General features: G+C 43.7%; 1 protein-coding gene and 1 pseudogene across 2 annotated transcripts; both read right to left on the reverse strand.

The window, feature by feature from the left end:
* Positions 1-4,616: 4,616 nt before the first annotated feature.
* LOC309814176 (glutathione S-transferase A2) lies at positions 4,617-22,329 on the reverse strand. Its single transcript, XM_082639658.1, has 7 exons — positions 22,229-22,329; positions 13,064-13,177; positions 10,947-10,998; positions 9,588-9,720; positions 7,784-7,925; positions 5,854-5,985; positions 4,617-4,995 (listed from the first exon to the last, which is right to left on the reverse strand). Exons 2-7 carry the CDS (start codon positions 13,148-13,150, stop codon positions 4,870-4,872), a joined length of 672 nt encoding a protein of 223 aa, XP_082495784.1. The 5' UTR covers positions 13,151-13,177; positions 22,229-22,329; the 3' UTR covers positions 4,617-4,869.
* LOC309813150 (max dimerization protein 1-like) lies at positions 17,048-25,511 on the reverse strand (annotated as a pseudogene). Its single transcript has 2 exons — positions 25,482-25,511; positions 17,048-18,409 (listed from the first exon to the last, which is right to left on the reverse strand). The product of its transcript is annotated as a max dimerization protein 1-like (transcript).
* Between the last annotated feature and the right edge of the window lie 285 nt (positions 25,512-25,796).

Genomic DNA, 25,796 nt, shown 5'->3' on the forward strand with positions numbered 1-25,796 from the left:
AGTTTCAGGTGCACAGCAAAGTGACTCAGCCCTGCATATACATGTATCCATTCTCCCCCAAACTCCCCTCCCATCCAGGCTGCCACATAACATTGAGCAGAGTTCCCTGATCTATACAGTAGGTCCTTGCTGGTTATCCATTTTAAATATAGCAGTGTGTAGATGTCAGTCCCAAACTCCCTAACTATCCTTAATCTCATGTTTTTAAATTCTCAAAGAATTTTAAAATATGGAACTTTGCAATTAAGTGCAATGCAGCCCATCAGCATTTAGTACATGCTTTCTTCACGGATGTATGTGTGCATGGAGCATCTGTGTGAATGCGCAAGTACATTCTTTTTTTAAAAATTAATTTATTTATTATTTATTTTTAGTTGCATTGGGTCTTTGTTGCTGTGCACAGGCTTTCTCTACTTCATTGTAGTGCGCGGGCTTCTCATTGCAGTGGCTTCTCTTGCTGTGGAGCACGGGCTCTAGGTGCGCAGGCTTCAGCATTTATGGCACACGGGCTCCATAGCGCAGGCTCAGTAGTTGTGGCGCACGGGCTTAGTTGCTCTGCCACATGTGGGATTGTCCCGGACCAGGGCTCGAACCCGTGTTCCCTGCATTGGCAGGCAGGTTCTTAACCACTGTGCCACCAGGGAAGTCCACAAATACATTCTTGTACTGGAAGCTTTGTTTCAAGAAAGCTTAGCATAAAAATATCCATTTGTTATTGTTTGTACTCTTTTCTACCTCAAAATCACAGAAGTTGTTAGACCTGTCACAAGATCTTGTTATTTAAAATATGTATTTAAAAATGTACGTATATTACCTACTACAGATGTGTTTTCTAATATTTTAATAGCAATACTTTAATATGATTGGTTTCCTTGGTAATCCTATGTATCTTATTCTGTTTTTAATATTTTCCTGATTTAAGAGTCTATCTTATACTGCCAAAGGGTCCATAGCACAAAGCAGGTTAATAATTCTTGTTCCACATGCTAAGATATTACAGGTCAAACAGAAGACTACAGCTCCAAAACACACATTTACAGAAATTTAGTAATGTAGACACAAACGGGCCTAAAAAAATATCCATTTATAAAACACAATATTAGGGGCTTCCCTGGTGGCGCAGTGGTTGGGGGTTCGCCTGCCGATGCAGGGGACACGGATTCGTGCCCCGGTCCGGGAAGATCCCACATGCCGCGGAGCGGCTGGGCCCGTGAGCCATGGCTGCTGAGCCTGCGCATCCGGAGCCTGTGCTCCGCAACGGGAGAGGCCACAGCAGTGAGAGGCCCGCGTGCCGCAGAAAAACAAAACAAAACAAAAACCCCCCCACAATATTAGAGGCAGTTATTCCCACTGTTATAGGGCTGCTTTAGGTTTTGAAATGATTTGGTGAGGTTAAGCAGGTAGCTCCCTGAGTATGTTTAAATGATTCTATTAAAATGTTTTGATCCACACTTACCTTCTCAGTGAGTTATACCAGCAAATAGTAAATAGTAGTGTTAATTAAGGTTATTAGTTGGTCCCTGTCCTTTTTTTTTTTTTTTTTAAGAATTTTATTTTATGTTTTGGCCGCACGGCTTGTGGGATCTTAGTTCCCCGACCAGGGACTGAACCCAGGCCCTCGGCAGTGAAAGTGCAGAGTCCTAACCACTGGACTGCTAGGGAATTCTCGACCCCTGTCCTTTTAATGTCATTTACAATTCGTTTATTTTACAAGCTTTACAAATTATACCAGCATACTTATCCATGAAACTCCAGAAAGCTAATTTAGTTTACTTTGGCAAATCCACACTCTGTGACTGGTTTTCAGTTTTCTCTCCATCCTTTTTTGGTGCAGAAGCAGATGAATTTTACTTCTTTAGTTCAAGCTATGCTTTCAAATAGCTATAGTGTGAAACTATACCTCCCAAAATACTGTATCATCTGGGCAAAATCTTATGGAAGAAAGCCAGACATTGGATTCCCATTTCACCTAGAATAAAATCCAAATTCCTTGACAGGACTGAAGGAGCGTGTCATCTGCCATCTGCTGCCCCTTCTCATGCCACATGGCACACCCATTCTCCAGCAATGTCTCCTTTGGCTTGGTGTACCAAAGACACTGCTTTCCATGCTAAGGCTTTGAAAATTCTGGTTCCTCCGTGTGGAGCCCTCTTGCCCATCTTCTTGTATGTCTGGTTCTTTCTCACTTTTGTGTCTCACCCTATATGTCACCTCCCCAGAGTGACCTTCCCGTACCATCCATCTAAAGTAGAGCTCTCAGGGGGTATATGTATATGTATAGCTGATTCACTTTGCTGTACAGCAGAAACTAACACAACATTGTAAAGCAACTATACTCTAATAAAAATTAAAAAAAATAAAGTACTGCTCTCATTGGGAAAAGGGTACAAACCTTCAGTTATAGGACAAATAAGGTCTGAGGATCTAATGTATAACATGGTGACTCTAGTTGATAACACTATATTGTATTTTTAAAAAGTAAAAGAAGATGTGGCACATATATACAATGGAATATTACTCAGCCATAAAAAGAAACTAAGTTGAGCTATTTGTAATGAGGTGGATGGACCTAGAGTCTGTCATACAGAGTGAAGTAAGTCAGAAAGAGAAAGACAAATACCGTATGCTAACACATATATATGGAATTTAAGAAAAAAAATGTCATGAAGAACCTAGGGGTAAGACAGGAATAAAGACACAGACCTACTAGAGAATGGACTTGAGGATATGGGGAGGGAGAAGGGTAAGCTGTGACAAAGCGAGAGAGAGGCATGGACATATGTACACTACCAAACGTAAGGTAGATAGCTAGTGGGAAGCAGCCGCATAGCACAGGGAGATCAGCTCGGTGCTTTGTGACCACCTAGAGGGGTGGGAGGGAGGGAGATGCAAGAGGGAAGAGATATGGGAACATATGTATATGTATAACTGATTCACTTTGTTATAAAGCAGAAACTAACACACCATTGTAAAGCAATTATACTCCAATAAAGATGTAAAAAAACCCAGTAAATATGTAAGGCGATGATGGATGTGTTAATTAATTTGATGGGGGCAATCCTTTCATGGTGTATATCAAACAGCACATGAGGGCCTCCCTGGTGGCGCAGTGGTTGAGAGTCCGCCTGCCGATGCAGGGGATACGGGTTCGTGCCCCGGTCTGGGAGGATCCCATATGCCGCGGAGCGGCTGGGCCCGTGAGCCATGGCCGCTGGGCCTGCGCATCCGGAGCCTGTGCTCCGCAACGGGAGAGGCCACAGCGGTGAGAGGCCCGTGTACCGCAAAAAAAAAAAAAAAAAAAAAAAAAAAAAAACAGCACATGATACACTTTAAATATTGTACAATTCTATTTGTCAGTTATACTGCATTAAAGCAGGAAAAAATAGAGCAGAGCTCTCCCCTCGCCTCCCCCCAGAGTTAGTCTCCGTTACAGACCCTGTTTAATTTTCTTCATATCCCTACCATGCCGCTCTTGGGACTCATCCAGGTTGCCCTGCCACACGCTGCATTTCTGCTCAGCGTCAGACTCTGGAGCCTTTTCAGAGCCTTCTTCACGAGCCTGAGCTCCAGAGCGGGGAGGGCTGTCACTGATAATACATTATTTATTTCATGAAAATTCTGGCCTTTTGTAATGAAGCAGGATTGGATGGGATTAGTGTGACAGCATGTTGGCAAGAAAGGCGTGTGAATCACGAAACTAAGAAAAAGGGAGAGGGCTTCCCTGGTGGCGCAGTGGTTAAGAATCTGCCTGCCAATGCAGGGGACACGGGTTCGAACCCTGGTCCGGGAAGATCCCACATGCCGCGGAGCAACTAAGCCCGTGTGCCACAACTACTGGGCCTGCGCTCTGGAGTCTGCGAGCCACAACTACTGAAGCCTGTGCACCTGGAGCCCGTGCTCTGCAGCGCGAGAAGCCACCACAATGAGAGGCCTGTGGACCACAACAAGGAGTGGCCCCCGCTCTCAGCAACTAGAAGAGGTCCACGTGCATCAGCAAAGACCCAGTGCAGCCAAAAATTAAATAAATGAATAAATAAATAAATTTTAAAAAAAGAAGCTAGGAAGAGGCAAGGAAGGATCATCTCTAAAGCCTTCAGAGAGAGTATGACCCTGTCACACCTTGATTTCACACGAAGAGCCTAGAAGAGCCTACAGAACTGTGAGGGAATACATTTCCATTGTGTTAACCACTATACTTGTTGTCATTTGTTACAGCATCTGTAGGAGCATGATACACAAGGCCAGCATGATTCTGGATTAGAATTACCCATTTTGTTGTTTTTCTCACTAGCGTAACCTCCTTGAGGACAGGGACTATATCTGGCTTGTTTATCCTTAGTTACTGAGCTCCTGGAACACAGAATGTTCCATATTAGATATAAAATAAATATTAGTTCCATAACTGAATAGGAAAAAAGTTTGATTACCTGAAGGAAAAAGGTCCTCTGAAAAAAAAAAAGAGAAGAAAAGTTTTTAGGTTGTGGGTCAGAAAGGCAGCAAAATGCAAAAAAGACTATCTTTGTGTCACCAAGAATATCAGATGACAATTTCTACTTAACCCTTTTTGACTATGATAGTTGGTATATGACAATTTTTTGAACAGATCAGAGTCCATGACACTTTCTCTCCCTTTATTTATGTTTAAGTCCCAGGCACATTCTAGGAGGAGATCATGATTTCGTATGTGATCAAAACAAAATGGATTGTTCTGCAACTAAATCAGCATTCTAATTAAATTAGCCCTTATACTTTGGAAAATTTATTAGCTTCACAGTAGCCAGGATCTGTTACATATAGGTAAAGCACTTCACTGTTGGAAAACTTCAATCTCCTGAAGTTTTCCCTGTGTTCTGGGCAGCCATGTCCGCATTATTGCATCCTGAAAATCTTCTTTGCTTCTTCCAAATTTTTCTCATCCATGGGAGGCTTCCTCTGGCTGCCAGGCTGCAAAAACTTCTTCACGGCAGGGAGATTGCTGACTCTGGTTTTCAGGGCCTGCAATGCACAATAGCACAGCTCAGAGTGCAGCCAAAGACCAGCCCTGTCATGAGCACAAACCAGGGACTCTGAGACCCTCCCAGAAAAGGACCAGCCAAGGCCCCTCCATCAGCACCAGGATGAGGCTGGACACAGACACCTAATGAGTCAGGAAGATAAAAGCATAATAACGTTTTACCCAGAGATGTCTTAGTTTAAGACTTCACTCAGCTCAAGTCTTCCTCATATTCTTCCTACACATAAATTCTGCAGATTCACCCTGTCGTGCAATACGAGGATGAGTAATGTGTCTCACACGACAACACAGATAAAGGCTCCAAGATATCAAGACAGGAAGGTATAGGGGAATTGGGCTGGAACTGAAGACAGAAAACATGAAAGGTAGACAATGAGGCCAGTCAGAACCAATCTGCCCTCAGAGAGAGGGAGAAATGGGGAGAGAGAAATGAACCTGTAAGAGAAGGAACAGGAGCTGAGGGGAAGAAATGAGATGGTGGCAGACCTGCGCAGACAGACTCACGTAAAGAAAGAGGAAGACACACCTGGGAGAGAGGGAAGCAAAAAGGAAATGAGGAAAGAGACTGAAATGGAACAGGGGCAGAGAGAGGCGCTAAGTCCTGGGTCTCCTGGAAAAAGGCGAGTCATTCTCCTTGGGGCAGCGACCATCTCCAATGTCTTTGGCGTGACCAGATTCTTTCCATGCCCCAGACCAAGGCCTTGGAGTGAACTGTGGAGACCTGGGGGCAGTGAGGCCTGGACAGTGTCGGGGACACTAGCATCACAGTCCCAGGGTCCAGAGAGCAGATGCCGAGGTGGGAGATGTGGGAGGCCCCCAAAGGCTGTGAGAGAGCTCACCTTCAGCAGAGGGAAGTTGGCCAAAAGGCTGGGGTCCAGCTCTTCCACATAGTAGAGAAGTTCAACCAGGTGGATGTCAGCCCTGCTCAGCTTGTTGCCCACAAGATAGTCTTGTCCATGGCCCTTCAACACCTGGTGAATGGAGGGGTCAGATCAGGAACACAGGCCCGGGCAGGCTGGGCCCAATGCTCTTCCTCTGTCTCCCCTGCTCCACTTCCCCCTCTGCGTCTCACTGGGTGGGTGTGGACCTTCAGACCTTCTGCTGCCCCCGGATCAGTGAGGCGGGCCAGGTGGGTCCCTGCTGTTCCCTCCTCATCCTCAGTGGAAGCCAGGCCACCATTTTCTTTTCCTGTTCCCACCTCGCTGTGGCTGCCTTACTTGCTTCCACTATATACACCGTGTTTCTGTTGACCTCACACCCTAAAGCGTGCAGCTCTGAACTTCATGATGTGGCCCTTCATCCATCTCTCTCTCTCCCCTCCCCCACCTTGGGCAGTGATTCCACCTTCGTGACAGCCTTCTACCACCCTAAGCAAATTATTGCAGAGTCTGTATTTCTTCTCTCCTCTTGTCCGCTCTCCTCATTTCCTGGTCTCTCCCTCTGGGACCTGAAATAAACCTGGGTCAACCTGAATTCCCATCTCCCTGACAACATTGACTCTGACTCCTATTCCACCTGTGTCTGTCAATAACACTGTGGAATATGTTATAATTTGCATGCTGAACTGTCTAGGGGTGATTGCACTTAATGTTTGCAACTTACTTTGAAACACCCCCAAAAATAATATGCTTGATCAGAGGAGAAAAGGATGGGGAGATACAAGATGAAGCAAACATAATAACAAAATACTAATTTTTGATTCTAGGTGGTGGGTATGTATGAGTTGATTGTACATCTCTTTCAACTTTTCTATGTGTTGAATTTTTCATAATAAAATATTGGAAAAAATATATGATGCTTACTTAAAATATTGCAACAATATGAAAATCATAGAGGCAAAAACACACATATCACCACCAAGTAAAGATAATAACATTTTGGCAAATATCCTACCAGACTATGTATGAACATAGAAGTATAGCTAAAAATTAAAGAACATAGTAAGACATCAAATGCTATTTTGTAATATACGTTTTTCATTGATATTATCATGGGGGTCTTTGATTTCAAAACACAGATGTACTTAAACTGCAATGACTATAGCGGTTTCCACCATGTGAATGTGCCTAAACTATGAGCTCCATAAAGCCAGAAGGATGTAGTTTCTGGTTACTATTATTCACTCCTTGACTAGGACCTGACACATAAGCAATGAATTAATACTCGTGAAATGAAAGTGTTTTAAACTTTATAAAGATGAGGGTGTTGGTTAAGCTTTTTATTTTTATGTTAGCCTTCTGCATCTCTTACGATCATTATTTTTTTCAGTTCATGATTCTTGTTTAGCATGATATCAGGTAGTTTGGATCTTGAGGTGTTCTCCTCTTACCTTCAAAGAGAAACATTAACTAAGATATATACTACAGGGGCTTCCCTGGTGGTGCAGTGGTTGAGAGTCCGCCTGCCAATGCAGGGGACACAGGTTCGTGCCCTGGTCTGGGAAGATCCCACATGCCGCAGAGCGGCCAGGCCCGTGAGCCATGGCCGCTGAGCCTGCGTGTCCAGAGCCTGTGCTCCGCAATGGGAGAGGCCACAGCAGTGAGAGGCCCACGTACCACAAAAAAAAAAAAAAAAAAAAATTGCTGAAAAATTATAACTTGGGTAAAACTTGGGTACCATTCTTCCTCATAGTCAATTTTTATAAAATGTCCTAGAGTCAGGGTGCTACATTAGTATTCAGAAAGGCTCACAGAGGTGAAGGTCAATGCCAAGCACTATTTTTCTTTGTTCTTTGATCTCAGTGCCAAAAATACTGAACAGTCCACTCACTTTTTCAAATGCAGGAAGATAACGGTTTTTTATACTTTCTTTGATCTGGGTCGTCTTGGCATCTTTTTGATCAGGTGGGCACAGTGGTAAATGCATGATCATTTCACCCAGATCTGCCACACCCTCTGCATACATATCAATCCTGAAAGACAAAATGACCAAGTTGTCAAATGTCTCCTGCGTTAGGTTTTACAGTTTAGAACGGGTAAGAATGGGGCATCAAGAGGTGGCAGAGTAAGTCACCCCCATTGGGTGCATTTTTCTATGTCAGTCATTTAGTTATGATTTTTCTTAATTTTAACATTTCATTCTAGAGCAAGCCATCGAGGAAGATATATGTCTAATGTTTTTGTTATATACGTGACCAAATGTAGGGACAGAGCATATCAGTGACCTGTCCAGAGTCACAGGCATGAGAGAAACGGCTGGAATCACTGCAGGTAACCACTGAGACCACGCCTAGGGTTTGCCATCTCTGCTGTAGTGTGTTCTGTACACAGTTAGTGTGATGAATTAGTAACACCTCAGTCATGTCCAGAGAGAGTCCTGGCACCACGGACCTAGCCATGTCCCTCTCCCTGTCCCATCCTGTTACACGACCAGGACCCTTTAGATGCCCAACCAGCACTTCCTCCAGTTATTTCCCATAGAATATGGTTCCACAACCCTCTCCACATATTGTTGCCCAACTCTGGCCTTGTTTGCATTTCTCAAGACTCCACCCAAAATATCCCCTGAAATAGTGCGTTTCTTCATTTCGTTCCTACAGTGCAAATTCCAGGTAATTTTGCTGTTTTTCTTCCAAACATGGTTTCCTACAATAGTCTTTTTAAATAAAAGCTTTATTGAAATATAATTCACATACCAGAATGTCACCCTTTTCAAGTGTAAAATTGTGTGATTTTTCTTTGTAAAATCACAGAATCCTGTACCATCATCATACTCTAATTCCAAAATATTTTCATCACTTGCAAAAGAGATACTGAGTGTTTTTTCAGGCATTCAATATTCTTCCCTCCCTCCAGCTTCTGGCAAACACTAAACTACTTTTGGTTTTACGGATAGCAATGTTCTGCACATGCCAAACAAATGGAATCATACAATATGCATCATTTGTGTCTGGTTTCTTTCTGTAAGAGAATGTTTTCAAGGTTCATCCATGTTGTAACACAGATCAGGACTTCATTCCTTTTCATGGCCAAACAGCATTCCACTGTATGGATGTGCCTGCCTTTGTTCATGCATTTATGGACATGTTGTTTCCACTTTTTGAATATTATGAACAATAGTGCTATGAACTTTTGTGTACAACTTTTAGTGTGGTTGTATTTTTAATATTTTTAATTCTCTTGAGTATATTCCTAGTAGTGGATTGCTGAGTTGTATGGTAACTCTATGTTTAACTTTTTGAGTAACTGCCACATTCCATGATTCAATCACGTGGTCCCATCACAACACAGAGGAGATCCCCCAAATATGGCTGTATTGAATAAATCTGCCTGCTACAAACCGATATTAAAATGTTCCAGATAAGCCTGGCATCGTGGGCTCAGTCTCTGCAAACCCTTGTCAAGTGGCCAGTCCATATAAAGGGCTGTTAAATTAGGTTCCTGGTTATCATTCTTATAATTTCTGAAACTGGAGAATCAACTTGTCTAGATACTTACGTTCTGAGGTTTTATCCTCTAGACACTCAGACAGTTTGTCCCTTGTCTCGATCCCTGTGAGCGCATCCTGCTCACTCAGGGAAGGACCTAGACTGTTCTTATTAATCATTAATGAAAGAACAGAAAAAATACCGTACAGGGCTCTCTCTTTCATGTCTTTCCCATAGAGGTTGTATTTGGTGGCAATGTAGTTGAGAATGGCTCTGGTCTGCACCAGCTTCATCCCATCAATTTCAACCATGGGCACTTGCTGGAACATCAAACTCCCTTCTTTTGAAAGAAGAAAATAAATAGATTGAAATGTTGGATGAATCATACTGTTAAGGTGAACTGAAACATTTTATGTATCACAATTTTTGTTGAAATGACTGAAGACATAAAAGGAAACAAAACTTTTACCTGGTAAAATTTCAATGGAAATGCCATTTTGCTTTTAGCTTCCTGTAATCCTTTTGCTTATCAATTTGCCTTTTACTTTTCAGTCTATTATTTCAGTTAACTTTTTATTTCCCATTCAGAGCATGGTATGTCCCTTTATTTTATGTGTTTGATTTGTCTTCATGGATTTTTAAGAAGAATATAGGAGAAGTTCCACCAGGCAGTTGCCAAGTCAAAAGGGAAATTCTCAGAGTAAGTCTCATGGGGTTCATGGCATTAAGGTCAGTTCTAAGAGAGACTCCTACATAGAGTGTTTTTTTGTTTGTTTGTTTGTTTGTTTTTTGCGGTACGCAGGCCTCTCACTGTTGTGGCTTCTCCCGTTGCGGAGCACAGGCTCCAGACGCGCAGGCTCAGCGGCCATGGCTCACGGGCCTAGCCGCTCCGCGGCATGTGGGATCTTCCCGGACCGGGGCACGAACCTGTGTCCCCTGCATCGGCAGGCGGACTCTCAACCACTGCACCACCAGGGAAGCCCCATAGAGTGTTTTGTATGCTCTTCAAATCCCACCACTGGATGGTGTGCAGGGCAGGCCTGTTTTCCCAACTCCACTGATGCTGCCCCTTGCTCTTTATCTCCCTCCTCACACGCTCACCTGGACTTCGAACTAATTCAACACCACCTGGTTATTTGAGTCTGCAATATTGCTATGATATTACCACGTCAAACCTGTCAGAGAAAAGAATTCAAGGCAACTGCTGGGCCTGTTTCTCCCCTCTTCTTTCTAATGCATTTGTTTTCCTTGGGCGGGAGGGCTGTGTGGCATCCTGAACTGATACAGTCACTCACGGTGCAGAAAGGCAGGGAGTGCACAGAGAGGGCATTCACAGGGCACCGGGGCTGGTTCCTTTAGCAAATACTCAGAGTTCCAGCCCTTCCTAGTCCTGAGTGAGCTGCAAGACCTGCTCAAGAAGCCCCATCCCTTACCTTTAACCATGTTTCTCCCTCTCCACTGACCCCACTCCCACCATGCACACACATGGCATTGCTGAGGTTGAGGTCTCAACTTAAGATTTGTACTAGATCCTCTCATCAGAGGAATTTAGTTTCTTGGACTTACCATTTCTTAACTTATCCAGGTCTTCTGGAGTTTTTATAAATATCTCTTCAAACTGGAAAGCAGAAACAGTCAATGAGTTTTTGTTATTTCATTCTATAACTTTATTGAACTTGAATGACCAATGTCTGGTGCATACTATGGAGAAACTAAGATTTCCGAGTTTGGCAGGCTACACAGAGGACAATGATCACGGTCATTTGGAAATTTAGATTAGAGCCACCAAGATAAAAGCATGGGTTGCAGCACATAACTGCTTATTTGGCAGCTTCAATTCACCTCCACACCGTCTCCACCTCTGTCAGTCATTAGGTAGTGATTTGGGAGGGGGATATCACTGGTGGAAAGGGACTGGGAAGTTCTTCTAGTTACGGGGTTTTAATATCTCTGGAAAGCCCTTCTCTCCTTGTGGAATCAGGACAGGGTATTGGGTGTCCCCCAGCATGGGGTACCCATGGGGCCACTGACCCCCAAGATGCTGCCACCGGGGGCCTCTGCTGTATATTACCTCCCTCCATTCAACTTTATATTTTAAAAAGGGGTCTTGATGGTGAAAAGTTTGGGAATTGGGGGTTTCTAACTTGCTAAACAGTTTATTGTGGCTCTACATGATCCCATAGGGTCAGACTATACAGATAGTGAGGTGTGTGGGAAACAATTTATAAAGCACCCAGTTCTAGACAACATAGGGGGTGGTGGGTGGTCAGGGTGTGAGGGTGGCCGAGGTAGGATGGGACTTGCTGGTGGGCTGTTGCTTGTGAGGCTGACGGAGGTGGGGTTGTGAGGATCGGCCTTTGGACCCAGAGAACCCAGAAGTCCTGACCAAGAGCCTCTGGTAAGCCTTGTCCCACACCTTCCTCAGTCAGGCTGGGCTGGACAAGAGGAGGCCTGGGATGCTCTCAGCATCTCCCCCTACTTTACCTTCTGGAGGTGAACTCATCCTGCCCAGGGGCTAGGTAAACATGCCGTTAGGAGGATAAGAGAGCACACTAGAGGTTCCCTTTGCAGGATGCCACCTCACCTGAAACCCTCCTTTACTGCTTGCTCTCCCTTGGGGGACCAAGTCTCCAGAGTCTGTCCATGACTCCCTCCCCAGGAAACCCGCACAGAGCTGCTGTGTCCCTCTGACCTGGGCTGAGAAGTGCTTTTCTCAGAGACACCTCTAGAGGGAAGCACTCAACAGAGTCCCACACTTGCTCCTGAGAATATGTCATTTTAACACTTTAAAGTGCTTGGGTGTCCTCCTAGGGGCTCCCACTCCTCTTTTAATCGCATATTTACGTGTCTGCATCCTCACTAGAGTGTAAGCTGCCTGAGGGCAGGGACTGTGTCTGTCTAGTTCACCCCTGTATCTCCAGGACGTGGCAGGGAACCTAGCACTTCAAGGTGCCCAACAAGTTCATTGCTGAGTGAATGCATTAAAGCTAACAGGCAGTTTGTTACAATCCGCCCCTCTCTGTATTTCTGGTTTATGTTTTAACTTTAATTACATTTATTTTCTAATATGTATATTTTTGTCTTTTTATTATGGACATTTGTAGCGTACAGAAAAGTGAACAGCAATTATGATAATCCTCCTTGTATCCATCAACCAGCTTCAATAATTATCAGCTCAACCCAGCTGTGAGTTATCTATATGCCTACCCCCTCTCCCCTTCGTAATAATTTGAAAGAAATCCCAGATATCTTGTATTTCATCTTTAAATAGTTCAGTGTATATTTCTAAAACATTAAAACTATTAAAAATAACCACAATACATTATAACACCTAACACATTAACAAAGTTTACTAAATATAAACTGATATTTAATGTTCATGTTTTTAACAACTGTATAAATGTCATAAATAATATTTTATAATTCTAAAAATCAAAATCCAAATTAGGCCCACACGATGTGATTAGTTTCTTAAATTTACTCTGTTTATTCTCTCTAATAAGAGGACATTTTAATAACATATTAGGACAAATCTGTTTATCTCTTAAATAACTGACAACTTTGTTTTAATGCAAAACTCTTAACAGGTCATTTAGTAAGAAAAGTCCCCTAGCTTATGTGAGAAAAGTACTTTGATACAGTTAATTTAGATTCAACTTCAGATGAACAAACTCAGGACCTACCTCTACTCCAGCTGCAGCCAGGAGCCACCGGATGGCCTCCATTCTGCCCCGTCCATTGAAGTAGTGAAGCTTGGGTTTCCCTGCCATGATGGCAGTCTCCTGGTTTCTCTAAACCTTAATGGATGAATGAATGAATGAGTAAATGAATGAACAAAGAATAAACCACAGAAGCAAAATGTACTTTATGATATATGACTGAACAGCACCAACAATGCTGAAGAAGTATTGGCCTCCTTTGTCGCAGAGTTGGAAGAGTCCCTGGAATATCTGCCTTGGCCCAAATTCCCATCCCCAACAGCCAACCATGGGAAATTGCACCAAACCATTGTCCAGTCTCCATTGGGTAAAATCTGATTGTCTTGGCAGGCTAAGAGGTGAGTCTGTGGTGAGGATGCATGACTGGGGGTTAGGGAGCAGAACGACTAGAGAACTAGTATTTATTAAAAACCTCCTAATGGGGCTTCCCTGGTGGTGCAGTGGTTGAGAATCTGCCTGCTAATGCAGGGGACACGGGTTCAAGCCCTGGTCTGGGAGGATCCCACATGCCGCGGAGCAACTAGGCCCGTGAGCCACAACTACTGAGCCTGCGCGTCTGGAGCCTGTGCTCTGCAACAAGAGAGGCCATGACAGTGAGAGGCCTGTGCACCGTGATGAAGAGTGGCCCCCACTTGCCACAACTAGAGAAAGCCCTCACACAGAAACGAAGACCCAACACAGCAAAAATAAATAAATAAATTAATAAACTCCTACCGCCAACATAAAAAAAAAAAAAAAAAAAAAAAAAAAACCTCCTAATGGTCCTGACCCAACACTAACCCCTTTGGATGCATTATATCTTTAATCCTCACAACAGTCTCATGAAATAGTTATTATCTCCATTTTTTCATTAATGAAGCAGACACTCAGAGCTTAAATGACATTCATGGAAATCCACGCCCAGGATTAAAAAGAGGGCAGGGCTGGAACCCACACAGATGCAGGCCCTGGGAGCCTGGGAGGGAGGGGCCTTGGAGCCAGAGGACTTCGCTGACAGTGAGAAGGAAGCTGCAGAGTCTGTCTTCAGCTCCTTGGCTGTTATGCTGCATTTGTTCAAAAGCTGAGACGGGGCTCAGATTTGCTTAACTGTCGCTCAGAAGTTCCTAGTTCTTTCTACAAACACAGGATGCTAATTCCTTCCTTTTTTTTTTTTTTGGAATTCTACATTACCTCTCTTGGTACATCTTATACCTAGAACAAGGGATGTTGCTGCATTAATTTTACAGCATGGGATGGAACTAAGATTTGTTCAATGTCTGTCATACACTGGGCATTCTCACAAATTTATTTTCATTTATCCCTACAAAAATCAACTGCAGTGAAGTTTGTCATTGCTCTCATTTTACAGTTGGGGGTACTGAGGTGTCTAGGGTAACTTGCTCAAAGTAGGTGGCGGACCTGGGATTCAAATCTACTTCTATATGAACCCAAGTCTAGGCTTCATTTTTCCATATTCATGTTTTTCAAAATATGCATGACAATCCTTCAGTGGATTGTGAAATCCACCAATTTTTAAAATAAAGTAGAAGAAAATAGAAAATACCAGAGTGCCTTACATGTTGAAGAGGTAAGCATCGTTCTATGAGTTTTTAGTTTTGTTGCGTGTATGGGCGAAAGAAAGCACGTGTACACACTCATTTGTTCACTGTAATGGTAAGAGATACTTGGGTCTTGTCGGGTGAGTGCAGTTTGAAAGCCCTTGGTCTACAGCAGCCTGCATGAGGAGTGGACATAGCAGGGAACCAGAGAATGAAACTCAAAGGCTTCGACAATAGATAGAACTAGTTCCATCATGGGTGTGAATGGGAAACACACAGGACTTATTAAAAGCAGGAGTCCCAAAGCCAGGACTTAGGGAGAAACAGTTGCATTTTCTATCCAAATCTGTTTTTTCTTTCAAATAATTACTATTTAATATTGGGACAGTACACTTCATATTTCAACCAAAAGACAAAAATGCAGTTCAACTCAAAGGCACAACAATTAAAATACAGAAAATAATGGCATCTCGCAGGTGCCTTATTTCTAAATTAAACAAACAAATACACAAGTTTTGTTCCCTTCACTCCCCCAGCGCAAGCCCACAAGCTTTTCCCAAAGTCTTGAGTTTTCGATGCTGTACAGCACCCAGCATCGTGGACTTGTGAGGCGCTTGAATGTAGCAATTAAAATGCTTGTGAGGTCTAGTGAATGGCATTTGAAAGGGACCTCAAAGTGCAGATCTATCTTTTTCAAACATGTTACAGGCTGAACTGGCTCTTTGAACACTATCACACTGCTTAAATTCAGGAAGCAGGCTTTAAAAATGCAAAAGGCATATAAGTTGTATTTCAGTGCAAATCTTCAGCTGGTAACTGGAAAAGATTCCAACAATAAAAAAGAAAAAGTCCTTTGTGTCACCTGCCCCTCCCCGCACCCAGAGATGAAAGGAAGAGAAAAAGAGAACAAAACAAAAATAGAAGAATTACAGATGACTTTGGAATCATTTAGGAATCATTACTTCCAATTTAAAAAATTTAATACATTAAGAAATCAATAAAAAGACAAAATAAGCACGAAAGTAATCTTTGTTTCGACTGCTCTTCACATCTAGAATGAGCTTCCGTGAGGAGCGTGCTTGAACTTTTAGTCGTGGGCAAGGAAGAGGCGCTGAGGACGTGAGGCTGGGGCAGGACGTGAGGCTGGGGCCGGGGAGACCACAGGCCAGCCGGGGACACAGGCACCGCCACTACTGGTTCAGCCAGGGAGCCCTGAAGTTGCAGTGCGGCTGTGGATTAAGAATGTTCTCATCACTTTGTGACGCACGCTCTGTTTCAGCGTCACAGGTTTTACAAATGGTTCAAATTCAATGAAAAAGATTCACCAGAGGCTGAAAACATCGAGACCTCAAAAATATGAATGCAAAAATAGTAAGGGGAAGTGAACCAAGTCTGTAGATACCTACATACAAAGTTTCTAGAACATCTATAAAAGCACAGTCATAAGAATTTATTTTCCATTACATTAGTTTATATAAAATGAATAAATAGTATTTATAGATTTAATGTGTCATGTACATATACATGTGCTCTGTTTCAGCTTAAACAAAAATGCTACAAAGTGGGAGACCACTTAAGGGAGAAATCATAACCAAAAAGAAAAATCAGCCTTTTAAACTATTAATCCAAAAGCCTCCTTAAAGAAGTTTCTGGGTGTGTCCAAAAATAATCAATAAGGAGAGGAATTCTAGTAACACTGTACCATCCCCTCCTGTTCACCTGCAACAGAGAGTAGAAATGTGGACTTTTCCTTTCACTGATGTTGCACACTAGCTCAGCTAGCGCCAAAGCTCAGTTATTGCTGAAAGTTAAATAGGAAAATAGATTAGAATTGGACAAAATGTCACTTATTCAGAAAAAAAAAACAAAAAAAAGAGGCATAATCAGTTTGTGTTAAGTGGGAAATGGAGATCTCATTTATCTCTGAGGTAGGAAAAAAAAAATGTTCCAGAGACAAGGAGAATAAAACCACCTTGGAGGGGAAATGTGTCTTGGGAGAGCGGGACACAGCACGATCCCAAGAACAGCACACAAAAATGGATTGTACCGTTCTGTTCGGGAGAACAAACGACGTTGGAACTTTTATTAGCTGTGCTACCCCAAAGACGTGCTCGCAAGGGGTCCATTTGAGAGTGAGAAATACTGCTCCCATCCACACGCGGGTCGGGGGCGTTGGCGCGGGGTGTGTGTGAAGGGTGTTTTCTGGAGGTATTCCTGCCTGCTCACGGGCGGTGAGGGCCATGGTTAAGCGCTCTTAAATCCCACTTTCAAAGCTTACTTTGAAGTTCTGAGATCAGGATCTCAACTTTAAAAGTCTGTTTCCTTCAGTTTCCTAAGCACAAGACACATTCGGACATTTCTGCTAAGCAAGTCACATAGGAAGCCAGAAAACTTTAAGGAAGGTCTGGTAGACTACACCGGGACAGTAAATAAGAGGGGGGAAATGGCCGAGACGTGAGAAGTGCTTATTCGGTCTAAGAATTCTTGGGTGCTTCAAATTGATTGGAATGTACAGTCTCTCAGAGACGAATTTTTACGGAGAGAAAGAGAGAAGCTAGAGGATGCAATCAGAAACCCACAATCCTGGTCTGCGTCCTCCAACTTCTTAGAGGGACGAGTGGCATTCAGCCACCCCAGACTGAGCAATAACGGGTCTGTGATGCCCTTAGGTGCCCTGGCTGCACTGACTGGCTCGGCTGTGCCTACCCTACGCCAGCAGGTGCGGGGGCCCGCTCAACCCCATTCAAGATGGGGATGGGGACTTAAATAAAAAAAAGAAAAAGAAAAGAAAAGAAAAGAAACCCACAATCCTAAGCACTTCCTTGACAACTTTCACACAGCTGCTTTTGGTGACGGTGGTACACGGAAGCCGACATGCGAGGGAATTGTGAGCAGGTCCGATAAGCTACCTAATCAGAACCGACGGGTAGGAAGCAGCCGAAGCGACCACGCTCTCCTAGAGACCCAGACGCGTCTTGTGACCGTCCTGGAGCTTTCTTCTCTTGATGCTGGACCTGGAGCAGCCCTCCACACTGCCCAGGCGCTGCATGCTTCCCCGCTCCTCCGAGTCGCTCACGCTGCTGCTGCCCCAGGCCAGGTCGCCGGTGAGGCAGTCTGTGCTTTCGGCATCCACATCGATCTCTTCCCTGCCGGAGTCGCAGGCTCCGAGGAGACGGTGGAGCCTGTGCTGTCCACCCGTATCCTCTCGATTCCCACCTTCTCCAGCTGCCTCTTCCGGTATCGCGCTCTCGCTGAAGCTGGTGTATTTGGTGAACGGCTTTTCTGTCACAACCTTCAAGTGTCTTTATGTGCACTTTGGCTTTTGTTAATAAACTCAGCGTAGTGTGTCCATCTGATTCCGGACCAAGGGGCACCAGGCCCTTCAACTTTTCCAGGCACAAGCCAGGGTGGGCCCGTCTATTCGTCTCCATTTCACTGTGAGCAGATCTGCTACTGCTGTTATTCTTGTGGGATTTGTTCCTCCGTTTTAAGGCATCTCTGTCCTTGTTACTGCACGGTAACATGGAGGCATACGGCGTTCAGCTTCTCTCTCCCGCCGCTCCAGGCGGTCGGCCGCCTCCAGCAGCACCTGGATGCTCACGCGAACCGCCGCCACCGTTCTGCACCGGGCGCCGGGGCCCCGGGAACAAGCCCCACAGCCCACCGGCTCGCCGCCGCCCAGCACCCACGCCCCCCTGTGGACCCCACAGAGCAGGGCTGAGAGAGCCTCCCTGGCGACCCCTCGCGCCGGAAGGGGGAGGGGACCGGAGAGCTGGGCACCACCGGCCACCGTGACAGAACCCAGAGAAGAGCAGCCGCTGCCACGGCCGCGGACAGTTTCTCAAGCTCCGTTTGAAAAACATTAAGATTCTCTTGCAAAATTTCGTGATTGTGGCGTTTGGGACAAAAATAGACTTCTCTTTACCCAATAAAGATCTCCCTGAAAAGTACGTTATGACTTGATTTTAGATATAAAAGTTTTCAATATCCACATTTAAAAAAATAAATTTATTTTATTTATTTTTGGCTGCATTGGGTCTTCGTTATTGCACACGGGCTTTCTCTAGTTGCGGCGAGCAGGAGCTGCTCTTCGTTGTGGTGCGCTGCCTTCTTATTGCTTCTCTTGTTGTGGAGCACGGGCTCTAGTCGCCCGGACTTCAGTTGTTGTGGCACGTGGGCTCAGCAGTTGTGGCTCGCAGGCTCTAGAGCACACGGGCTTAGTTGCTCCACAGCATGTGGGATCTTCCGGGACTAGGGCTCAAACCCATGTCCTCTGCGTTGGCAGGCAGATTCTTAACCACTGCGCCACCAGGGAAGTCCCAACATCCACCTTTTTAAAGTAAGGACTCAATGGTCTAACCTTTAGAAAGTAAAGAATCCTTTGGAAACGTACTTAACTCATCTGTCTTGTAATTGGAGATTGTGTACTTTCTTGTCATGGGAAACGGAGGTGCTGTGATTCAGCAGAATTCTTTGAAGGGTGCTGCTGTGAACCAGAGGTCACAGGTCCCCTTCACACTAAGCTCCCTTATCCAGTGACTGAGGATCACCTTACAAAAGGAAATGAATTTTTCACTTATGTAATATTTTATCGTATGTTCCTTGTAAGCAACTTTCTTCACCTTTCAAATAAGAGGTTTCCAAAGGCCTGTTCAAGGCTGGGGCAAAGGTGACGTAAACTTCCTGGTCCCCAGAAAATGAGGAACGAGAGAGATTCGATGATTTGCCATCAGTCACACACGTGTGTTCCTGATTCACACTCAATATCTAGCAACTGTGTCCACCCTCAGGACAACCCTGGGAAACAGCTTCTAATATCCTATTATCAAGAGAAGGAAACTGAAATTCAAAGAGATAAAGCTACTTTCCTAGCTCACACGTTTTGTGAGCATTAGGGTCGTTTGAAGGCATCTTCTGACTTCTGGTCCCGGGCTGCCACCGCCCAACCAAGTAATGCTTAGGCAGTCTCTCTGCTGCTCTCTGAGACCCTCGTTTATTAATTTTTTCCCCATTCGGAATCCGTTAGCCAACTAACAGTTAAATGGGAAGAAGAGAAGGAAACATCAAATTCACGAGTTCCTTTTTGTTAGCTGATTCTTAAGGGCTTGATATGAGGAAAAATGGACAAAAGTGTGCCTTGTTTTACTCTGACATCCTAAAAATTTACTGTGAGTAAATTGAGCACTAGGAAAACTATATTTGACCTTCATAAAGAAGTAGGCTTATATTCCCTAAAAGGAATGTATCCTGGGATAATTCCATTGTGAACTAAAGGATCTGTGTCTCTGGGGGTGCTCCTAAGGACAGCGTTTCTTAGCAGAAAGAAGGGAGGCTTAGAGACAAAGCCCAACTCCTTTCCTTTATAAGGTACATAAACCCGGGGGGGTTGTCTTATCTCTGTACCTCAATGTTCTCTTTTAAAATATAGTTATATCAGGCTTCCCTGGTGGCGCAGTGGTTGAGAGTCCGCCTGCCGATGCAGGGGACACGGGTTCGTGCCCCGGTCCGGGAAGATCCCACATGCCACAGAGCAGCTGGGCCGGTGAACCATGGCCGCTGAGCCTGCGCGTCCGGAGCCTGTGCTCCGCAACAGGAGAGGCCACAACAGTGAGAGGCCCGCGTACTGCAAAAAAAAAAAAAAAAAAAAAAAAAATATATATATATATATATATATATACATATATACATATATACATAGTTATAGTTATATCTATTAGTGAGGATGGTTGAGAAAACTAGATAAGGTATAAAAAATTCATAATAGGGACCAGGCAATCCAATTTCCCTCCTGCTCTCAGTTCCTGAGAGACAGGCAAGTCTCTGAGCACACAGGATAGCCCACATGTCTTCTTTCTTATGTCTGTATCTGTCTGTCTATCTACATCTATCTATCTATCTACCTATCTACCTCTTGACCTATAGCTCCAGTAGGAATGAGATTTTATACATATCCAGACTTTTTTTCAGCCAAGTCATATAATGGCTCCCTTTTTATTTGACTTGTGTGAAAGATGAGTGATGTTCACTGATTAGTTAACCTGGAATGCAGGAAGTTTTTGGCGAAGATTCAGTGCAGTCTGGCACAGCACTGAACACAGCCTTTCGAAACCCCAGGACGGCAGCTAACCCCTGGTTCTGCCCCTGAACCATGCACCTTACCTGCCTTTCCCCTCAGGCCTGGCCCCAGCCCCACTCACTCCCTGATCTGGACAACTCCGGAATCTTCTGGTCCCCCAGCCCCTTTGCATGGGTTCCAGCCATGGCAGTGGGTTCCACCCACTGCTTTTTAGAGCAGGAGCTCAGGGTCTCACTGTCAACACTTGATGGAAAAGATCCCTTGTCTCCTACCTCCTGTTTCTTCCCTGGAAATGCAGACGTTTCACTGATCCTTCTTGAGCACCTTGTTTCTGGTTGACGTGTAAATGTATTTCCTTCTCTTAACAAGTTTCCTTCAAACTTCCTCAACTAAGACTCATTGGGCAGTTTCCTATGCTAAGAAATGATGGCTGCTGGGGAACATGATAAGAGCCTGATGTGGTGGCTGCCCTAAAGGGGTTTAAATCTAGTCAGAAAAACAGGTTTGTAGACAGCTGACGGTGCATAAAGGGCCCATCAGTGACTTCACTTTATTGGTTCTACCCAAGAACCATGATTCTCTTAGCCAAGGAGGGCAAAGCAAGGGGAATGGCTGCAGGCTGAGAAAGCAGAGCTTGCTGCCCACCTGCCCAGGTGGCCCCAGCTCCACTGCATCTCAACCTCCAAGTTAATGACTCTCCCCAACGTGTTATGGGATCCAAATGCTGCTGTCTGTAGCATCTTGCAAAGTGCTTCTCCTCGTTGCTGTATCCATATCTTCTCTTTTCAGTCTCAGGTGCTATAATTCTCCCGTGAATTCATCCTGCCCCGGACAGCTCTAGGACTTTCAAGGGATCTCACTGAACCTCTCCTGTCTAAGGCCTTTGTTTTCCCCCCCCAACATTAATACTTATAACAGTGCATTGTTCACGCCTACATTCCAATCTGAATGACTTGTACCTTCTAGCCAGGTGGATTTCTATACTTTTTAAAAGCTAATTCTCTGCTCCCGTGTTATGTAGTTTTCCCATCAAGACTTCCTTTGGAGGTTTGCCATGCGTTGCTTGAATCCCAGAGAGAGAAGGGGAATTGCCACAGCCCACTCTGATTTTCTGTTGACATTCAGACTTATTCCCATTTTAATGAATCTTAATTTTGATTTTTCCCAGCCCACACAGTATTACAGTATCACAATTTGCACTTGTTGTGAACTGACGACTTCTACAGAGAAAGTTACCCCAGCATAAACGCCTACACTCCCTCACACACTGGTCATATTCTCCAACTGTCTAAAATGCTACCATTCTTTTTTCTCCTCATATCATTAATTTTTCTCAGATCTAAATTCTCATGCCTAGGTTTCTAAATTCTTCATTTTTACATTTCTGTAATGAGGTATCCAACAACAATGGACTAAAATTGTCCCCTAAGCACAGCAAGAAGGCACAATGTGAGTATAAAACAGTTTTTCTTGTGCTATGAGCACACTATACAGATGTATAAAATCAGTACGTACCTTATGAAAGTCTGTCTCCCACTTGGCTCAGCACCTCAATGCCAAGTCCACATGTGTTTATAAGCTGTTGTTGCAGTCGACTGAACTCCTCCTCTCTGAAGCAGGGAGAGTCGGGTTAGGGAAAAGCCCCTCCCACAGCATTCAGGGCCGCTGGTTCCATGCTAGATTTAAAAAAAGAAAAATGATGAGTCATTCCCTTATCGTGATACAACTGGTTAATGTCTTTTCAAGGTCGGCAATTAAAAATTAAATACAAAATTTCAGGTTGATTGGACCCTTTCTGCCAGTGAGTGAAGTATTGAAGTATGGCTTTTTTTCCTTCAGTTTTTTTTTTAAACCTTTTTTTTCTTTTTTTTTTTTTTTTTTTTTGCGGTACGCGGGCCTCTCACGGGCTCCGGATGCGCAGGCCCAGCGGCCATGGCTCACGGGCCCAGCCGCTCCGCGGCATATGGGATCCTCCCAGACCGGGGCACGAACCCGTATCCCCTGCATCGGCAGGCGGATTCTCAACCACTGCGCCACCAGGGAGGCCCATCTTTTTAAATTGAAGTTAATTTACAATGTTGTATTGGTTTCAGGTGTACAGCAAAGTGATTCAGTTATACACATTTACATATATATACATATATATATTCTTTCTCAGATTCTTTTCCCTTATAAGTTACTACAAAATATTGAGAAGAGTTCCCTGTGCTGTACAGTACATCCTTGTTGGTTATCTATTTTATATATAGTAGTGTGTATATGTTACTCCCAAACTCCTAATTTATCCCTCCCCAACATTTCCCCTTTGGTAACCATAAGTTTTTTTTTTTCCCTAGGTCTGTGGGTCTATTTCTGTTTTGTAAATAAGTTCATTTGTATCATTTTTTTTTTTAGATTCCACATATAAGCAATATATTATCATATGACATTTGTCTTTGTCTGACTTACTTCACTTAATACGATAATCTCTGGGTCCACCCATGTTGCTGCAAATGGCATTATTTCATTTTTTTTTACATAATAAATTTTATTTTATTTTATTATTTTTTTTTTATTGGAGTATAGATGTTTTACAATATTGTGTTAGTTTCTACTGTGCAGCGAAGTGGAGTTCCCTGTACTCTGCAGCAGGTTCTCATTAGTTACCTATTTTATACATATTAGTGTATATATGTCAGTTCCAATCTCCCAATTCATCCCACCCTCCCTTTCCCCGCTTTGGTGTCCATAAGTTTGTTCTCTACATCTGTGTCTCTCTATTTCTGCCTTGCAAACAGGTTCATCTATACCATTTTTCTAGATTCCACATATATGTGTTAATACATGATGTTTGTTTTTCTCTTTCTGACCTACTTCACTCTGTATGACAGTCTATAGGTCCATCCATGTCTCTACAAATGGCCCCATCTTGTTCATTTTTATGGCTGAGTAATATTCTGTTGCGTATATGTACCACATCTTCTTTATCCATTCATCTGTTGATGGACATTTAGGTTGCTACCATGTCTTCGCTATTTTAAATAGTGTTGCCATAAACATGACTTTTTTTTTTTTTTCTGTGTTGGGTCTTCGTTGCTGCGGGTGGGCTTTCTCTAGTTGTGGTGAGTGGGGGCTACTTGGGCTTTTCATTGAGGAGGCTTCTCAATAAAGAAGACTTCTGCTCCCCCTGAATCAGTAAGATGGGCCAAGTGGGTCCCTGGTGTTCCCTCCTCATCCTCAGTGGAAGCCCGGCCACCATTTCCTTGTCCTGGGCCCACCTCACTCTGGCTACCTTACTTGCTTCTTCCCCTGGGCCGAGGGCTTAGCACTGTCTGCACCGTGTTTCTGTTGCCCCACACCCTAAAGTGTGCAGCCCTGGGCTTCATGACATGGCCTTCATATCTCTCTCATCTTTCTCCCTTGGGCGGTGACTCCAACTTCTTGACAGTCTTCTTCAACCCTGAGAAAACCATTTCAGAGTCTACATTTCTCCTCTTTTCTGCTTCCTGATTTCCCGGTCTCTCTCTCTGGGACCTGAAATAAACCTGGATCAACTTGAACTCCCATCTCCCTGACTCCTCTAACTTGCACTCCACGCTTGCACTCCTAATTTGCAGCATGTACGATCCACATGCTGTAATGTCTGGGAATGACCTTCCCTGATGACTTAAGGTCACTTTGTAATCTATCCAAAATAATACGTTTGATTGACAGAACAAGAATGGAGAGGTAATGACATATGATAATGGAAAACAAAGCTTTTTGGTATCCACGTGGTGGGTTCATATGAGTTCATTTTATACATCTTTAAACTTTTCTGAATGTATGAAACGTTTTATAATAATATGTTAGGGAAATATGTGATATTTATTAAAATATTCCACCAATCTGGAAATCATAAAGTACAAAGAGAAAAAACACCCCCAGCACCACCAACTAAAGATAATAACATTTTAGCAAATACACTTTCAGCTGATGTATACATATAGACGTATGGGCAGACGGATAACTATTTGGAAAAGAATATAATAACATCAAAACGTATTCTGTAATAGGGAATTCCCTGGTAGTTCAGTGGTTAGGACTCCATGCTTCCACTGCAGGGGGCACGGGTTTGATCCCTGGTTGGGGAACTAAGATCCTGCAAGCTGCGCAGTACAGCCAAACAAACAAACAATAAATGTATTTTGTAATATATAATTTTTACTTATGTTGTCATGGGGCCCTTTGTTTTCAAAGTATAGTTGTACTCAAACTGCAATCACTGAAGAGCTTATCATCATGTGAAAGTTCCATAAACACTCAGCACCACAAGGGCCAGGAGGGTGTGCTTTGTGATTACTGTTAAATTCTTCACTCCTTAAATATCATGGCTGGACATGCAAGCAATGAATTAGCATTTGCTGAATAAATGAAAGAATGACCCTATGCTTTATAAAAATGTGGGTGTTGGTGTTAATCTTTTTATTTATATGTAAGCCTCCTGAATCTCTTTAAGTCTTTTTTTTTTTTTGGTTCATGATTTTTGTTTCCCATGATTTCACGTAGTTTTGACCTTGAAATGTTCTCCTCTTACCTTCAAAGAGAAACATTAACTGAGATATATACTAGGTATAATGATGGAACATCATTTCCCTGGTTTTGTATGACTTTCTTCAAAATTCTGAGAGCCATGTCCTCAAAATTTGTAGATTATTTTTTCCTGAACAGCTTTTCCTCTGTCTCTTCCTCCCCACCCCACTGCCCCCATCTCTGTTTAGAAACATCTCATTCATCCCCGAAACAGTACCACATTCTCCCGAAGGGCATCTGGTCTCATGTCCCCCTACACATGCTACCAGAATGTTTTCTGATGCATTGCTGTCATCGTGCTCCTCTTGGATCAAAGCCCCTGCCCTGTGTTCTGCAGGATCCATCTACTCCAGGCTCCAGTGTGGCTCTCAGAGCTTCTACAGCCCAAGCTCTAAGTACAACCACGAAATGTAATCAAGTAGAGAATTCCAGACTGGGTCTAAGTAAATCAAAATTTTGCTGAAACATTACAACTTGGGTAAAACTGGTACAATTCTTCTTCATAGTCGATTTTTATAAAATACCTTGAGAA

This window comes from Mesoplodon mirus (assembly GCF_964341445.2).
Source record: "Mesoplodon mirus genome assembly, chromosome: 12".
Taxonomy (NCBI): Eukaryota; Metazoa; Chordata; class Mammalia; order Artiodactyla; family Ziphiidae; genus Mesoplodon; species Mesoplodon mirus.

Bases quoted from the DNA above. Each gene is read 5' to 3' on its own strand.
- LOC309814176 (XM_082639658.1), bottom strand. From the start codon at position 13,150: ATGGCAGGGAAACCCAAGCTTCACTACTTCAATGGACGGGGCAGAATG. The intron at 10,999-13,063 runs GTAGGTCCTGAG...TCTGCTTTCCAG, and splicing joins TGGCTGCAGCTGGAGTAGAG to TTTGAAGAGATATTTATAAA. The intron at 7,926-9,587 runs GTACGGTATTTT...TTTGTCTTTCAG, and splicing joins GACATGAAAGAGAGAGCCCT to GATTGATATGTATGCAGAGG.